Here is a 17,961-nt window from a genome sequence, read left to right as displayed (position 1 = left end):
TGCACTCAACTTCTTTGGTCGACCATGGCGAGGCCTGTTCTGAGTGGAACCTGTCCTATTAAACCGCTGTATGGTCTTGGCCACCGTGCTGCAGCTCAGTTTCAGGGTCTTGGCAATCTTCTTATAGCCTGGGTCATCTTTATGTAGAGCAACAATTCTTTTTTCTGATCCTCAGAGAGTGCTTTACCATGAGGTGCCATGTTGGACTTCCAGTGATCAGTATGAGAGAGTAAGAGCGATAACACCAAATTTAACACACCTGCTCTCCATTTACACCTGAAACCTTGTAACACTAATGAGTCACATGACACTGGGGAGGGAAAATGGTGAATTGGGCCCAATTCTGACATTTTCACTTAGGGGTGTACTCACTTTTCTTGCCGGCGGTTTAGACATAATGGCTGTGTGTTGAGTTATTTTGAGGGGGACAGCAAATTTACACTGTTATACAAGCTGTACACTCACTACTTTACATTGTAGCAAAGTAGCATTTCTTCAGTGTTGTCATGTGAAAAGATATAATAAAATATTTACAAAGATATGACGAGTGTACTCACTTTTGCGAGATACTGATAGATAGATATCTATCTATCTATATAAAAATGTTTGGGGGTTCCAAGTAATTTTTGAGCAAAAAATGATTTTAACTTGAAACCAACAAGTGTCAGAAAAAAGGTTTAGTCTTTAAGGTGGTTAAACTGCCCTAATTTACAGACCAAAGTTCATTCCTTTGATCTAAAGAACAAAACGTTACAATGTTTATAGTTAGCTCAGCGGCTGAGGAATGTTGTAATACTTGGCAGACTGCCTTCTCTGCTCAAGCTGTCGGCTTAAGCAGAGAATTCTCTGCATAGAGAGAAGCGGGAAAATGCTTTGTTAAGATCGGGAGGGGGAAAAAAAGAAAAAATGCGATCTCGATTCTTAACGATTAATCATGCATCTCTAGCATAGGGTACTGCCTTGAACGAAGCTAGCATTAAACCCAGTACCCTCTTACAAAGGTGTACCAAGGGTTGAAGTCTGGATAGGAGTAACTAAGCTTGAGAGCGTAGGGTCTTGATCTTTTCTGAGAGAGGAAAGACCAGGGCCCAGGTCGTGTCCAGGATCAGTCCCAAATATCCCAGACTGTAATTTGAAGAATTTTGGGTTGATCCTCAATCCTCCCAAGTCTGCGCTGAATTCAGAGTCTGCACAGTAAGCTGCATATTGGCATTCAAAGCCTGGATATCTTTCAATAGCAGGTCATTCACGTAGCCCCAATGTGGACAGCCTGACAGCAAACAGGAGCCAAAACTTGTGTGAAGAACCAAGAAGCAGTGGATAGGCCAAATGGCAGGGCCACAACCTGAAAATGACAAGTCTCACACAGCAAAGTGTAGAAAACGCTGGTTGGGAGGGGTAATGGAATTGTGCAAATAGTAGTCATTCATGTCCACCAACATCAGCAGATACCCATGCTGCAGGGATACAATGAATGACTTAGCAGATTGCATATGAAAAACTTTTGGATCAGAAGGATGATGTTCAGGCACTTCAAGTCCAGGAGAAGATGAATACTGTCCTTGGTTCCAAGAACCATGAAAAGGTTGGAGTTAAAAAAAATAAAAAAATTAAAAAACACAGAAATCTCTTCTCTGCAGGCACTGGACCAATTGCTGAAGAGCAGCATGCAGATCCTCCAGCCCCCGCAGAGAAGAAGGCATGAATGAGAGGAGGAAGGAGAGAAAAACACCAGCCTGTACCACCTGGAAACGACATCCCTGAGCCAGAGATCTGAAAAAGTCTTGAATTCAGGTGTCCGAGAAAGCCAGATGTTCTTTCCATTAGAAGTGTGTGTGTGTGTGTGTGTGTGTGTGTGTGTGTGTGTGTGTGTGTGTGGGGGGGGGCGCCGCCACTGGCAGGGAGGCTTTGTTTAGCTGGCTTGGAAGTCCAGGACGAGTGTCAAAAGGGGTGCTGGGCTTGGATGTGAAAGACGAAGTCTGGGAAGGGTGAAAGGAATTCTTTCTAAACCCAGAGGAAAAGGACTTGTTCGCAGGAGCCTTAGCTTTCTTTTTCTTGGCAATAGCATGCTCTTTCCACCAAGACATCAAGGGCATATGCGCCACGCAATTTTTACAGACTAGTTCAGCAGACCAGGGTTTAGCCAAAGAATCCAGCGCGGATCACCAATTCCCAGGACCAAGGAAAAACACCAAATGCAGGATTCAGAGCCCTGAAGCTGCACATCTTCCATCATTTTGGTGGGGTCCAGGTACGGTCCCAGTGGCGTTGATGAGAAGAAAGGAAGAAAGATCACCTAAGTACACAAGCAAAAAAAAGTATAACTGTCAGTGGGAGGGGATAGGAGGCTCCTTCCAGTTTTGTTTCGTAGTATCCAGTCACCTGAAGGTAGTAACATATCACCAATAGTCTAATAATATACCTGTGTCCTGTGCTGTATGATCCACAAAAGATATACACTTCTTTAGGTGTGCACCAATGCTTGATCATCCAACTGTAATTACAGAGTGCTAATTTAAAGTTTATACCTTTGGCCAAAAAAGAAAAAAAAAAGCCTGCTGCCTCCCATATACTGTATATCCAGAGAATTCAAGCTACAGTCAGCAGCTACTGCAGACTGAAAATCACTACATATACCAATTGTTTAGCATCAGAACTGCACTGGTAATTTGCTTTTGTTGCCGCCAACAGTCCCTCCAATTTTTTGATTTCATTCAAAAACAGTTGACTAAATCTGAGGGTAGGGGGCACTTTTAGAGAAGAATTATCACTTATACCAAATATAGTGTAAAAACTACCACACTGTGAACCATAGGTAATTAAGCAAATGAGACTTTAAAGAGATTTGGCGAATACCAACAGTAACCATTTTCTTTGTTATCTAGGGTGCTGAAGCCATTTTATGGTCACCCTTTGACATGCATCGATTTTAAAAGACAACATTAAAGTGTTACTAAACCCAGAACAGTAAAATTAGTCTGTATATACAGTAAAGCATGCTTGTTGTTATACTACTGTGGTACCTAAGGGGTTAATCCTCGTGTAAAAAGGCTGTTTAATCCAATCTTCTCTGATCCTCCCCTTCTTTTACTGTCCTAATCCATCTGCTGATAGCACAGAGCCTTGGAGGCACTCGGGACATGCTCAGTTTGGTGTGCATTGCTAGAAAGTTTATTGCTAGAAAGGGTGCATGTGATTAGCACAGAGCCAAATCAGCACGGTCCAGACAAAAGGGTCAGGAGTCCTGCAACCTCATAGGACAGTCAGAGAAGAATGAAAATTCCAACAAGCTTTAACCAGTGCTCATCCGGACACTGATAGAAGTCACAAGACTGCTATATACTGCTGATTAGAAGAGGTATTTAGCAGTTTATATTTACTAAAATAATTGCATTTTCTGTACTGTGGGAGACCAGATCTAGTGAATGCAGGGCCCTGGGTTTAGTAACACTAACTGCTTGAACTGTCCATTTATAAACAAGCAGGAAAAAATATAAACAGTGGAGGAGATGGGCTCAGTTGCAGTAAATGATCACATAAAAAGCTGCCTTTATTCATATGGTTAAAAAAAAAAATAGCAGGCAATTGGTAAGCTTCTAATGTTAACACCACTGCAATAGTGTGAATATCAATATAATCTCAGTATACCTTAAAAGGGGTAATAAACCAAAAATATAACACACTGTATATTGCAGATTACCAATAATTAGATGTGGTGGCTGTATTTTTTTTTCCCCAACTGCGTTTTCACCTGGTGATTGGCCAGTAACACACCTCTTGTATTAGAGGGGATGGTTAGATGGACTAGCAGATTTAAGTACACCTTCAAACTGAAGATGAACTCCAGCTCACATTGCAGTTACACAAGCAGTTAAGTAACAGTTTTTTTGAAAAAAATTATGTAAAATATTTATCCAAAATACTTTTATTTTTTTTTTCATGGGGTGGTCATAATGTTTTGGCTGATCATGTTGTGGTCATAATGTTTTGGCTAATTATGGCATGGACATAATGTTTTGGCTGATCATGGGGTGGTATTAATGTTTTAGCTGATCATGGGGTTGTCAGCTTTTGTCACCTCCCACTCTAGTTTTGAACATTTCGCCATTCATTCCTATGGGACAAATTTTGCAATAATAGCACACCAATTAAATGACATTGAGGCCGGATTCACACTTGTATTTTTCAGCTTTTCACAAAGTTCCACAAGGTAATAACACACCAATTAAATGACATTGAACATTTCGCCATTCATTCCTATGGGACCAATTTTGCCGCAAAAACGACAATATTTTGTGAACCATTCGGCGAAACGTTTCACAAACTAATAGCACAGCAATCGGGAACAATCCGCGTGTTTCGGTATATTACTGTCTATGTAGTATAAAAGCTGTGGGAGGGGTTAGGGTGGTAAATTTTGCTATAATAAGAATATATATATATATATATATATATATATATATATATATATATATATATATATATATATATATATATATATATATATATATATATATATATTAACAGTAAGTGGTCTTGCTATGACACTTAATAAATAAAAATAATAACACAAAATGCAGCCATCACATCTAAGAATTGGTAAACTGCAATATAATTAATGTTTTTCTTTTGGATTTAATTCCATTTTAAACTGAGTCCTATATCAATTCATCGCAGCAAAGATTTCACAGATCATCTAACATGTTCAGTATGTAGTGGAATATTTTAAGCTTCTCCTATAAGCAAATAATTCCGTTGTGCTGAAAAACACAATTATAGCTTTCTTGTATAATGCCGGGAAAGCGCGTTTTTACATCTCCAAGTAAAACAGAGATGCTGGTATCACGTCGAGCTTAGCAAAATCCTGCCTTACAATGGCAAGTCTTGCTTATTTACAGTGTAACACAGTGATAACAAAAGAGGGTGGTGACTTCAGAATCAACCAGACACTTCAAAAGAACCAGACATGTATATATTCAAATAGAATTCCAGTAGTGACATGTGCAAACGGTCATGTGCAGATCAATGTGGCCAGTTTCTTGTTGAGACACAATGTGCCTCACATAATACTACAAACATGGGCTCTGATCACGGCTGTGTGCACATTCCCACCGCTACCATTGACACGCGCCATACTCTACCATGGCTCAGTGAGCTATAATTTCGTATGGTTATGCTATTGTTCCCACGTACGCAGAATTGTTTGCTAGGAGCCTTAATGCAGTCGCCATGAGGCAGCCAGTCTCCCGGTGAGGCATAAATGAACATCCCTTAAAGGGCGAACAGATCTGCCATGTCCACAGGAAGGTTTCCACAATCAACGGTCTTCCACCGACGTCTGTATGTGCGAATACGCTCGCATAAGCGTATTGCAGCAAAACAGACACCAGGGGACATCTGACAACATACATTATTAAAAATGTCCACAACAAGTAGAAGGGCATTGGAAGGGTAAGTATCAAAATGAAAGCGGTTCTTTCAAAAAGCAACAGCATGGCAGTATCTAAAAAAGCTCCATAAATTATTAGAATAAAGATGTGTGCATTATATACATTATGTGCAATATGGGAGCCTGAAGCCAGTGGAAGTACAAAAATAATGAATTTAAGGGGAAAAAACCTGCAGAAGAGCCCAGTCAAAAAAGGTACATGACTGACTCATCTATTAAGGAGGTCTCTTTGCCATGTTACACATGTGAATCCCCAAATACCTTCCTGTCACAGCATTAGCAGTCATACACAGACTGGTTTCAGTTGGATTGGTGGCTGTGAGAAAATTCTGAGTATTTGCTTTTTTGTATGTCAGACAGCTAGGAAGCAGCAGTAGGTACGTTTCAGGATAACCAGATTACCAATAAAGCACTGAGAAACAAGTGAAGTGCAGCAACGCTACATGAAAAAAACTGAAGAACTTCGCAAGCATGGTATGTCCTTTGTGCCTCCTGCAGCAGTAGTTTCAATTTTAACCCAAGTTTTCCTCTAACAAGATAAGCAAGTAGGGATTGAATACCACTACACAGAGTAATCCATGAAATAAAGCATGAAGGCAAATAGTCACAAAAAGGTGTACACTGTACTGTGTTCATTATGTCGTGCTAAGGATTTAGATGAATACCATTTAAATAACCTGCAAAAAGGTTTTTATTTCCACCTGCTGGAAACACCTACATACCGTATATACTCGAGTATAAGCCGAGTTTTTCAGCACATTTTTTTGTGCTGAAAGTGCCCACCTTGGTTTATACTCGAGTCAAGCACTTTTCTGCAGCAAAAAAATGTAATTTTCCAAACTGATTTTGGGGCCCTGTATCTCAGGGCTACTTAGTGCTAGGAACCCTAAATTTGGTGTGCAAACCCAGTGGAACTAGTATCACAACATATCCAAAGCTGGGGTTCCTAGCACCAACTGGCTCAGAGATACGGGGCCCCAAATTTGGGTCGGAAAATGTCAATCTCTGCTGCAGAAAAGTGCTTGACATTTTCTGAACTGAATTTGGGGCCCTGTATCTCAGGGCCACTTGGTGCTAGGAACCCCAGCTTTGGATATATTGTCGTGCTATTTCCACTGGGTTTGCACACCAAATTTGGGGCACCTAGCTCTAAGTGGCCCTGAGACACGGGGCCCCAAAATCGGTCAACTGTGTCCATCTGCAGCAATGTAAATTTCCGGACCCTTTGGGTCCAGAGACCCCAAATTTTGGCTGCAGTTAGGGGGCATCTAGGAACCCTTAACTACCGAGTTTGAAATTTCAGGGGACCTATGGCTGCAAATGGGCACTTTTGACCCTCTTTTCCACTTACAGTAGCTGCGCATTTCTGACCCTAGGCTTATACTCGAGTCAATACGTTTTCCCAGTTTTTTGTGGTAAAATTAGGTGCCTCGGCTTATATTCGGGTCGACTTATATTCGAGTATATACGGTAATTGTACTGAAACTTGCTGGATATAGCTTCATATATTGTGGGGGCTTGCTTAAGAGCCTACACTCTGCAGATTCTTTATCTGCTTAATATGTGAATCTAAAACAAACAAAAAAAGAAATCCTTACAAGTAAATTCTTCACGAGATTTTTCACATTCTGGCCCATGGTCGGAGACTGTGGTCCACTGGATGCAAGTTTTATTAGTGTTGCAAGAAAATTCTTGCATTTCTTTACATTATCCATTGCTTCCTGGTATGAACAACAATGCAAAGTGGTTAAAAATTCTGAATTGCAAAAAAGTTTCATACTAGTAAATAAAAAGGAGACTTAACCACTACACAATTTACAACATATCAAAGAAATGTGTGTGAATCTACCAAAACATTTTGCAATTCCATCCAGTCTTGTGAGCTAGGCATCTCTGCCAGACAGCATAGCAAGGCAATGGACCTCTACTGCAGGTATACAGCGGAGGGCAGCTTGGCCAAGAGCCAAAGCCTTTTCATTGAACAATAAAGGAGAAGCAGCACACTGAAGAGGTCGACCGGGTGTGCTCTCCTCCGGTAAGCATATTCACAGTGTAAGACTAACCGCACTGTCATACAGGGGATCACAGATAGCCTAAATAAAGATTAATTCAGGATTAATAAACAAGCTACATTTAAAAATAGTAATACATAGAAAATACATGATTGGACCAAACTTGCATAACTTCCTGGTGTGCAGCTTTAAGATAAAATTGATGTCATAGCTCAGTCAGGGTTTATATACACCTGGAATCTCATTTATAAATCAATATCTCATGAGTATAGCTTTAATTTTAAATTTTCATTTTTTCAAGAAAATGACTCACTTCTATGTGCAGAAACCATGTGATCTCACTGTTAATGAGTCAAGAAAGCTCCTTTTACCGTCCATGACATCAGCCCTACTGCAGAAAGCCTCTTACATGGAAGGCTCTCACTCCTTTGAATGACAAAGCAGGGAATAATACTACAGAAGGTGACTGATAAATACTAGTATAAAGACTAACATGCAGAATTTCCTGTACAATGTATCAGGAAACAGACAATGGTTAACATGCAAGCTATTTTTTTTTTTCAGAATGTTCAATTTAATAAATCTTCAAAAGGATATTGCCAATTTTTCATTAAAAGCTGAACTCTATGAAACCTAGAATTTCTCCCTTGCAGTGGGGCTGCACCTGCACTGCAGGAGGTACAGTAATTGTAAACACTTTTTAATAACGAACATCATATTTACCTGCTCTGTGTAATAGGTTTGCACAGAGCACCTGCGATCCTCCTCCTCTTGAGTTCCCCAACAGTGTGCTCCTGGCTCCTCCCCCTGCCAAATGCCCACCATAGCAACCCGCTTGCTATGGGGAACCAGTGCAGACACTCCCGAGCGGCTTGCCCTCGCCCCCTGATCCCTCTCCACTGGCTGTGATTGAAAGCAGCAGTAGCCAATGGCTCCCACTTCTGTCTCTATGGGGAGGGAGGGAGCCACTGTTCTCATGCACACCGCTGGATCAAAATCAAGCTCAGGTAAGTATGGGGGGGGGGGCTTGGGGGAGGAGCTGCACTCAGAAGCTTTTTACCTTAATGCAGAGAATGCATTAAGGTGAAAAAACCTTCAGCCTTCAGAACCACTTTAATTTTTTTCTAGGGGACGTAGAAAAATCAGATTTAGTTACTTACTGGTCCTTTCCAAGCTCCTTCACATTACTAGACTAATCTCATTAGGGTCTTTTCTTCCTCGTGCTTTGGCCGTCCAAGGTCCTCCGATGTCATCAAGCCCCATTCAGGGTCAATAGGCAACATGAAGACCCAGAGGGACAGTTCACCACCAGAGCATGAGTGATGTCTCCTAAACCAAAATGCTTTTACTGTCCACTAGCCTAAACAAAGTCTCATTTATGTCGCTTAGAATTGGGCTCAACAAATCCCAGACATCAGGTGGCCATGGCGACTAGAAATTGCGTCCTGGTGCCTGGGATTTTGTCAGCTGTCCGGCAGCAGGAGACCGCTTCACTAATCCAGAGTGGCTCTTGTCCGTATACTGAGAGGTACGGATAAGAAGCATTCTCATTGATCAGCACAGTCACATGGATAGCGATGATCGAACAGAATCAGTGACTTCCTCTTCTCCACTCTCAGCACATCCATAGGATGCACTGCTCGCCTTCTGTCAGCCTTCCTTGCTGGGGTCACTCGGTACATATCTGACATCCGGTAAGAGCACCAGGTCTGCGGCTGAGCGGTGTGCAAGATGGGGGAATGGTGCGCTGGGCCTGGGCTTTGCACAGATTTCCATGTGTCAACTGCTTCCTGTCCCACTGATCCAGCCTGCTTGCGTGTCACTGCTTTCTCAACCCCTGGGGGAGGTGGGAGTGCAGACCAAGCCCACCCTGCCGCGGCTGAGGGAAGGGCATCGCCTACAAGTAGTTAGGGGGCACAGTTCACCTTTTACTAGGCGAGTGTGGGAGCCTCACCCTGTTCTCCAATAGACACGCGTGTCGGGGAGCAGAGCAGGTCATTTTCTGGGTGTATACGAGGAAGTAGGAGGTTGGAGAGTGCCACACTTCTTGAGGATTCCTCTGTATACACCATGGAGCTGAGGGGACCTCACTGTACATATACACGTCAGACTCTCCCTGACTTTCCCTCCCTCTTTTTCGGGTGCCAGGCAGCGGATATAAAAAAACTGGCTCCTAACTTTTTTAGCTGGCTCCTAGATACAAAGAAAATTTGTCAAGCCCTGTGTTAACATGTATACATTAACAGCTACACAATACTTTTTGTAAGTTAGCAGAACTGCTATATTAGAGAAAGGTAGGCTAGTAGATATAAAGTACATTTTCAATGAGAACACAAAAATTAGACACTAGTGAGTAGTTGAATTAGGGTATTTATTTGAAAAGACAATAACTCTAATGACTTGAATGACAATTATCTTATAATCCAAACTGGTATTTCAATGTACAGTAAAAGGAATCTCAGTTGTCAAATAGTTGCCACTTAGAGTTTGGCAGCTTCCATGTCTTTGCTAAAGTAACACAATACAGTATCAACCACAGATAGCTATCACTAAGATCAATTTTAGAATTGTAAGCAGTTCTCAAGACTACTTGGACTACATAATTAACTCACAATTGAACTACAGGTCCCACGAGGCATTGCAAGACTGGCCTCCAAAAAAAGGTATGACTCCCAGAGGCATGATGGGATTTTAAGTTGCACTAAAGCTATAGTGCTGTGGTTGGCTGTCCCTGTTGTAATTTTTAGAAGAGATTTCTTTAATCTGTGTAAAAAATGCACAGAGAGGATTATGCCACTGAGAATTTTGCCCAAGGTTGAATATCACCGACACCCTGGGTACATGTCAAATATCATGCCATTGACAAGACTCCAGTCTCTCCCCTACAGCCATGCTGACTGACACAGGGGGAGCGGGATCACATGACCAGACTGAAAATATGTAATTACAGTATATGTCTTTCTTTTAAAAGGTTAGAAAGCATAAGTGTTAGGAGGAAGGACAGTTTTAGGAGTAGTGATCCTGGAAAACCACTTTTTCAATTCAAAATTATGACTATAGGACTACTGCACCTTGCTCTACACTCACCCTAAGTAAGCTGATACATTTTTATTTCTTTGTTTTTTTTGTAAGCCATCCCATTATACGGTTTTGGAGTAACACACTAAGGGCCCGTTCACACTACAACGCAGTGCGGGAAACCCATGTTCTGTGCCAGTTTCTCATGCAAAGTTAACGACACCCTAAATGCAGGCTATAAAATGCAGTGCATTGACCCGCACAGGATTGCATGGTACAAAAGTACCATACAACCCGGTTGCAGTGCGTTTCCAAAAATTAGTGCTTGCAATTCTTTTGGTGCAGTGCGGTTTCAGCCCTTTTAAAATGAATTGGTTGAATTACACCTCACAGAACTGCATGTGAATCACACAGGAACATGTAGCGCGTTCCTGTGAAATTCACATGCAGTTCCTAGTGTGAATGGGCTCCGAGTGTTCTTCAGTCTTACTCATAAGTTCCCTCTATTCCATTTAGAAGACAATGACTTTATTTTCTTTTACAAAATGCTCCCACAAACCAGAAATATACAGTAGGTATACTGTATATACACATACACACCTAAACCATTATCCTAGTTAAAAACTGCATGATAAAAGATCGTGTGTGTTCATTAACAAGACAAAAGCCATCTCAGCCAATCAGACTCTGTAATATTAAAAGTACACTTGTCTGTAGCAAAATGATACTAAACAGAATGTAGTGCTTTTATAAATTCCCCTAGGGGTGCTTGCACGTACCTTTAGATGTCTTTTGGAGTCCGCCAGGTTCCTGGTAGTGCCAGAAGCAGGCTTCTCCCCTCCACACCTTCTTAAAGAGAAGAAGAGGCTAGCGGAAAGGGGCTGAATCAGATTGGTTGCTATGGACAACCAACACACATTTTCTCTTTCTCCATTTTTGATAAGCGAGCATTCTATAGTATACTACCAAAAAATACTACATATTTTACTTTCATTAAAACAGGAGCAAAGATGTAAACATTGAGACTTACTGAGGCATTAGGACGTTGTGTGCTTTGCAGTTTAGTGGAAGGCTCTGCTTTTTTTGGGACGACACCAGAGGTTAATGCTGGTGTGCTTGTTTGCATTTGCTGTACCCTGTTATTTTCAGACATCACAGTGGTAATTGCAGTAGAAGCTGGGGCTATACTGGATACAATAATTGCAGCAGATGCTACAGTAGTAGTAGGAGTCATGCAGATATTTGTAGATGCCAACTTGATAGAACTACTTGCAGCAACTTGCTGATTGTTAGTTGGCACAGCAGTTTGCCCAATATCCAAATTAACGGTATTGTGTAAAGCAGGGCTAGCTGTTGGTGCTGTAGCAGTAGAAGATACAGTCCTAGCTGACACCACATTGGAAGCACCATTGGTTGTCATTGGTGGTGAGGAAGTTCTAACAGGAACCACAGCGGCAGTAGTTGAAATCAAACCAGCTACAGATGTAGCTAGAACTCCAGTAGAGGCAGGGACTGTTGCTACAGTGGAAGGTAAAGTACATGAGAGTGTAGTTATGGGAGTGGCCGAGGGAGCAGAGGCTCTAATAATGACCGTTGAGGTTCCTTGGCTGTTCGCGATTGTTGCAGGAGTAGCGCAGATTCTAACTACAGTAGGTGTTGGGACTGGAGGACCTGCTTTGGAAACATTGCTTTGTGTACATGCAGTCTGAAAAGAAAGAAAGGTAAAATTCAAAGCAAATGTTTGCAACAAGAGAATAAATAACTAGTGTTGCATCAATAGCGAGATTGGTGCCGATACTAAGCATTTGCATAAGTACCGTATATACTCGAGTATAGGTCGATCCGAATATAAGCCGAGGCCCCTAATTTACCACAAAAAAACTGGGAAAACTTATTGACCCGAGTATAAGCCGAGGGTGAGAAATGCAGCAGCTCCTGTAAGTGGAAAAGAGGGTCAACAATGCCCATCTGCAGCTGCATGCCCCCCTGTGTGCCGATCTGCAGCCTCCGTGTGTGCTTATCTACAGCCACCATCGCCCGGTCAGCGTGTTATAATAACATTCAGCGGCCATTCCAGTGTTCAAAAGCCACGCCTGCTCCTCGTCTGTGAATAGGCGAACACTGACTGCTGGGAAATTGAGTGTTCTGCCTATCGCAGACGAGGAGGAGGCAAAGCTTTTGAACACTGGAATGGCCACCGAATGTTTTTATGATACGCTGGCCGCCATCTGTCTGCATGACACGCTGATCAGGTAGGCAGACGGTGGTGATTCGAGTATAAGCCAAGGGGGGCACTTTCAGCCTAAAAAAAAAAAAAAAGAAAAAGGCCGAAAATCTCAGCTTAAACTAGAGTATATCCGGTACTTGTACTCGTGCAAATGCTCCGATACCTTCAAGTCTGCAGACTTTAAGACCGGGTTAACATATACAGTCATGACAAAAATTATTGGCAACCTCAATTTAATATTTGGTAGCACACCTCTTGGAAAATAGAACTGCTTCCTGTAACCATCAAAAGGAGTTTCTAACACCGCTCCACTGGAATTTTGAAAAAGAAACAAGAGGAGGGGGGTGCCTAGGCGTAGTATTAAAACAGTATAATTTATTGTACAAGATTAAAAACACTTACAAGATATAAGTGGGAGTCATGCTTACCTGAGGTAAGTAGTCCTGGCAGTTCTACTGCGTCCCACAGGCTCCTTGCACAATACGGGTAACTGGGAAAGGTTCTGGTATGAAAGGTTCAGCACAACATCACACCAGAACCCTTTTCCCAGCTACCCAAATACTACACTTAGAGAGCCCCCCCCCCCCCCCGTTTCTTTTATAAGGTTTTGCAGTGTTGCTGGACACACTCGAGGATGGCTGCCTCTTTTTAAAATCACCCCCTTACCGTGGTTCAACTTTGTTTTTACCTAAAGATTGACTAATCAAATGTACATTATTACAAACTAAGGGCATCGCCTCCTGGAGCGCCAGATACCCAATTTACCTTCTACTGGAATTTTGGACCACTGTTCTTTCACCAACTGCTCCAGGTCTCTCAGATTGGAAGGGTTCCTTTTGTCAACTGCTGTTTTGAGATCTCTCCACAGGTCTTCTATAGGATTTAGATCTGGACTCATTGCTGGCCAGTTCAGTACTCTACAGCGCTTGGTCTTAAACCATTTCTGGGCGTTTGAAGTGTGCTTTGGGTCATTGTACTGCTTTAAGGCCCATGACATCTGACGGAAACCCAACTTTCTGACACTAGGCCCTACATTGCACCCCAGAATTATTTGGTAGTCTACAGATTTCATAATGCCATGCACACAGTCAAGACATCCAGTGCCTGAAGCAGAAAAGCGCTCAACCCCAAGGCCCTATTCACACCTGAGCATTTTTCAACTTGTAAAACACTCAGCTCTGAAGCTCCAAAACACCCAACAAGCAAAATCCTATTAATTTCAATGGCCCCGGTTCACATATCTGTCGCCAGAAGCAAAACGCCTGAAGCTCTAAAAAAAAAAAAAAGTATATGAGCTTCTTTTTGACAGATTAGAAGTGTTTTGGGCATGTTTTTACTGCTTTTATATATCATTCCTATTTCCTTTGCAATGTGCTGCCCAGATAATTATATATAAAATTTATTGAATGTACCAATCATTCCAGATCACCATGTGGTGCCAAGTTGATATACATCTATGTATCCTTGATGTCCATGTTATACATACACCCACCCATTATTTATTTATATATATATATATATATATATATATATATATATATTATATTATATTATATTATATTATATTATATTATATTATATTATAAAATATATATATATATATATATATATATATATATATATATATATATATATATATATATATATATATATATATATATATATATATATATATATATATATATATATATATATATATATATATTTTTTTTTTTTTTTTTTTTTTATATATATTTTTTATAGATAGATATATTTTTATACTTTGTCTTCCATTATTGATATTTTTTTTTTTTTACATCTTTCCATGTTCAATAAATTTGTCGTTTTACCAATTTACCTCCAAAATGTCAATAGCCTCATTTAAAGTCCCAATTTTCCTTCTTTATTTTTTACTTGAGCCAGGGATGGAGGCACACCACATATGTGCTTTATCTAAAGTCCCAAAATCCCCCCTTCTCAAAAAAACACCAGTAAACCGATATGCTCAGGTGTGAATGGAGCCTCAGAACATCAGTGAACCGCATGTTTGACTGTAGGAAGTGCATTCTTTTCAGCTGTCCACAGCACATTCTCCCAAAAAAGATTTTGGCTTCCTCAGGTAAGTTTTGGCAAACTGTCTGATCAACTTTTCTCTTTCGTCCATGTCCAGGGAGATTAGCTTACCAGTGCCATGGGCTGTAAACTTCTTTAAAATGTTGCGCACAATGGACACGGGAACACTAAGATCTCTGAAGATGGACTTGTAACTTTGAGATTGTCCATGCTTTTCCACAATTTTTGTTCTCAAAACCTCAGACAATTATTTGCTCCCCTTTATCTTCTTCATACTCCGTGTGGCACACAGAGACAGAGAGGTTGGGTCAATCTCACCATCACCATTTTAACTAGTTACCGGTGTGATTTCTATATTGTCAACACCTGTTAATTGATACAGGCGAGTTTAATTTCAAAATTACAGGAGCATCACAAACTTGGAATGCAATTATTTCTTACAATTTTGAGATGGTGCCAATAATTTTGTCCAGTTCATTTTTTGGAGTTTTGCATGGAATGTGTCAGATTTGGCTTTTTGTTTCTCCACTTTTTTGTGTCATACCAATACAAACAAAAGAAAAACATGAGAATGCCTAAACATTTGTAATTGCAACAATTTTCTGGGCGAAGTGGTGCATTATCTAACAGAAATGCAGGGGTGAAATATTTTTGGCCATGACTGTATGTGCGGGGCCAGTTTCACTGTGTCCGGTGTAATTTTGTTCAGCGGTTCAGGTGCAAATTTTTAACCACTTGCCGACCGCTGTCAGCACATATACGTCGTCAGAATGGCACGGCTGGGCAAAGTAACGTACCTGTACGATACTATGAATTTACCGCAATGCACGCGCCTGCCGCGAGCTCCGTGACCGTGGGACCCGCGGACTCGATCGCCGCTGGGATACCCGCGATCGTGTCACGGAGCTAAAGAACGGGGAGATGACGACGTAAACAGCATCTCCCTGTTCTGCCTAGTGACAGGACACCGATCGTCTGCTCCCTGTCATCGGGAGCAGTGATCAGTGTCATGCCCCATCCCGCCCACAGTTACAATCACTGCCCAGGACACACTTAACCCCTCCCCCTAGTGGTTAACCCCTTCACTGCCAGTGACATTTTTACAGTAATCAATGCAATTTTATAGCATTGATCGCTGTATTAATGCCAATGGTCAAAAAAATGAGTAAATTGTTCAATGTGTCCGCAATAATGTCGCAGTCACAATAAATAAAAAAAAAAAAAAAAAAAAAAAAAAAAAAAAAAAACAACCACGCTGATCGCCGCCATTACTAGTAAAAAATTAAAAAAAATATTAATAAAAATGCCATAAAACTATTCCCTATTTTGCAGATGCTATAACTTTTGCGCAAACCAAACGCTTATTGCGATTTTTTTTTTTTACCAAAAATATATCGAAGAATACGTATCAGCCTGAACTGAAAAAAAAAGTTTTTTTTATATATTTTTGGGGGGCATTTATTATAGCAAAAAGTAAAAAATAATGCATTTTTTTTTTCAAAATTGTCGCTATTTTTTTTGTTTATAGCACAAAAAATAAAAACCGCAGAGGTGATCAAATACCACCAAAAGAAAGCTCTAATTCTCTAATTGTGGGAAAAAAAAAAAAAAAGGACGTCAATATTGTTTGGGAGCCACGTCACACAACCACGCAATTGTCAGTTAAAGCGACGCAGTGCCGAATCCCAAAAAGTGCTCTGGTCAGGAAGGGGGTAAATTCTTACTGGGCTGAAGTGGTTAAAGTGTATGACACTGGAAATCGCACCTGAAATGGACTGAAAATCATACCTGACCCAAAAAAAAAAAAAAAAAAAAAAAAAAAAAATCGCACTGCGGCCGGCTCACATGTACCAGTAATGGGTATTGGCTAGCACTTGAGAAAGTATCTGTACTCGCACTGACTTAAAAAACTGGTATTGGTGCATCCATAATAACGGAATATGAAAAGTAGAATACTAAGTACTGCTTCTGTCCAAAGTAACTACTTACTTTACTCAGAGTAAATAAAAAGGAGACCTGAGCTCCACCCAATACTGAAATTTTGGTGTATTTAGATACCACCTAGAGCAGTGATGGCGAACCTTGGCACCCAAAATGTTTTGGAACTACATTTCCCATGATGCTCAGTTACATTGCACAGTGCACGGGCATTGTGGGAAATGTAGTTCCAAAACATCTGGGGTGCCAAGGTTCACCATCACTGACCTAGAGTCTGGAAGATGGTCTGTATATGCTGGAGGATTTTCACAAAGAATAAAATGCAATGATGGCCACCCCTCACATTTTTGTAAATATTTAATTATATCTTTTCATGTGACAACACTGAAGAAATTACAATTTGCTACAATGTAAAAGTAGTGAGTGTACAGCTTGTATAGCAGTGTAAATTTGCTGTCCCCTCAAAATAAAACACACAGTCATTAATGTCTAAACTGCTGGCAACAAAAGTGATTACACCCCTAAGTGAAAATGTCTAATTTGCCCCCAAAGTGTCAATATTTTGTGTGGCCACCATTATTTTCCAGCACTGCCTTAACCCTCTTGGGCATGGAGTTCACCAGAGCTCCACAGGTTGCCACTGGAGTCCTCTTACACCAGCTTTGTGATGTCGTCATGGAGGAGTGGATGTTAGAGACCTTTAGGTCTGGAGACATGCTTGGCCAATCCATCACCTTTAACCTCAGCTTCTTTAGCAAGGCAGTGGTCGTCTTGGAGGTTTGTTTGGGGTCGTTATGTTTGAATACTGCCCTGCGGCCCAGTCTCCAAAGGGAGGGGGATCATGCTTTGCTTCAGTATGTCACAGTACATGTTGGCATTTATGGTTCCCTCAATGAACTGTAGCTCCCCAGTGCTGGCAGCACTCATGCAGCCCCAGACCATGACACTCCCACTACCATGCTTGACTTAATCAAGACACACTTGTCTTTGTACTTCTCACCTGGTTGCCGCCACACACGCTTGACACCATCTGGACCAAATAAGTTTATCTTGGTCTCATGAGGTCACAGGACATGGTTCCAGTAATCCATGTCCTTAGTCTGCTTGTCTTCAGCAAACTGTTTGCAAGCTTTCTTGTGCATCATTTTTAGAAGAGGCTTTCTTCTGGGACGACAGCCATGCAGACCAATTTGATGCAGTGTGCGGTGTATGGTCTGAGCACTGACAGGCTGACCCTCCACCCCTTCAACCTCTGCAGCAATGCT

General features: G+C 41.2%; 1 protein-coding gene across 1 annotated transcript in view; it reads right to left on the bottom strand.

Annotated features, from left to right (window-relative positions):
* The window catches only part of TAF4B (TATA-box binding protein associated factor 4b), a 247,096-nt gene that overhangs the window by 208,555 nt on the left and 20,580 nt on the right, over positions 1-17,961 (bottom strand). Inside the window, exons 4-5 of the mRNA XM_073631505.1 lie at positions 11,510-12,184; positions 7,048-7,170 (exon numbers count right to left, since the gene is read on the bottom strand). Of these exons, the coding sequence (XP_073487606.1) occupies positions 7,048-7,170; positions 11,510-12,184 (798 nt within the window). The remainder of the gene's footprint in view (positions 1-7,047; positions 7,171-11,509; positions 12,185-17,961) is intronic.

This window comes from Aquarana catesbeiana, linkage group LG05, assembly GCF_042186555.1.
Source record: "Aquarana catesbeiana isolate 2022-GZ linkage group LG05, ASM4218655v1, whole genome shotgun sequence".
Taxonomy (NCBI): Eukaryota; Metazoa; Chordata; class Amphibia; order Anura; family Ranidae; genus Aquarana; species Aquarana catesbeiana.
The sequence above is the reverse complement of the archived record's forward strand: the minus strand, read 5'-3'. Positions and strand labels throughout refer to the sequence as shown.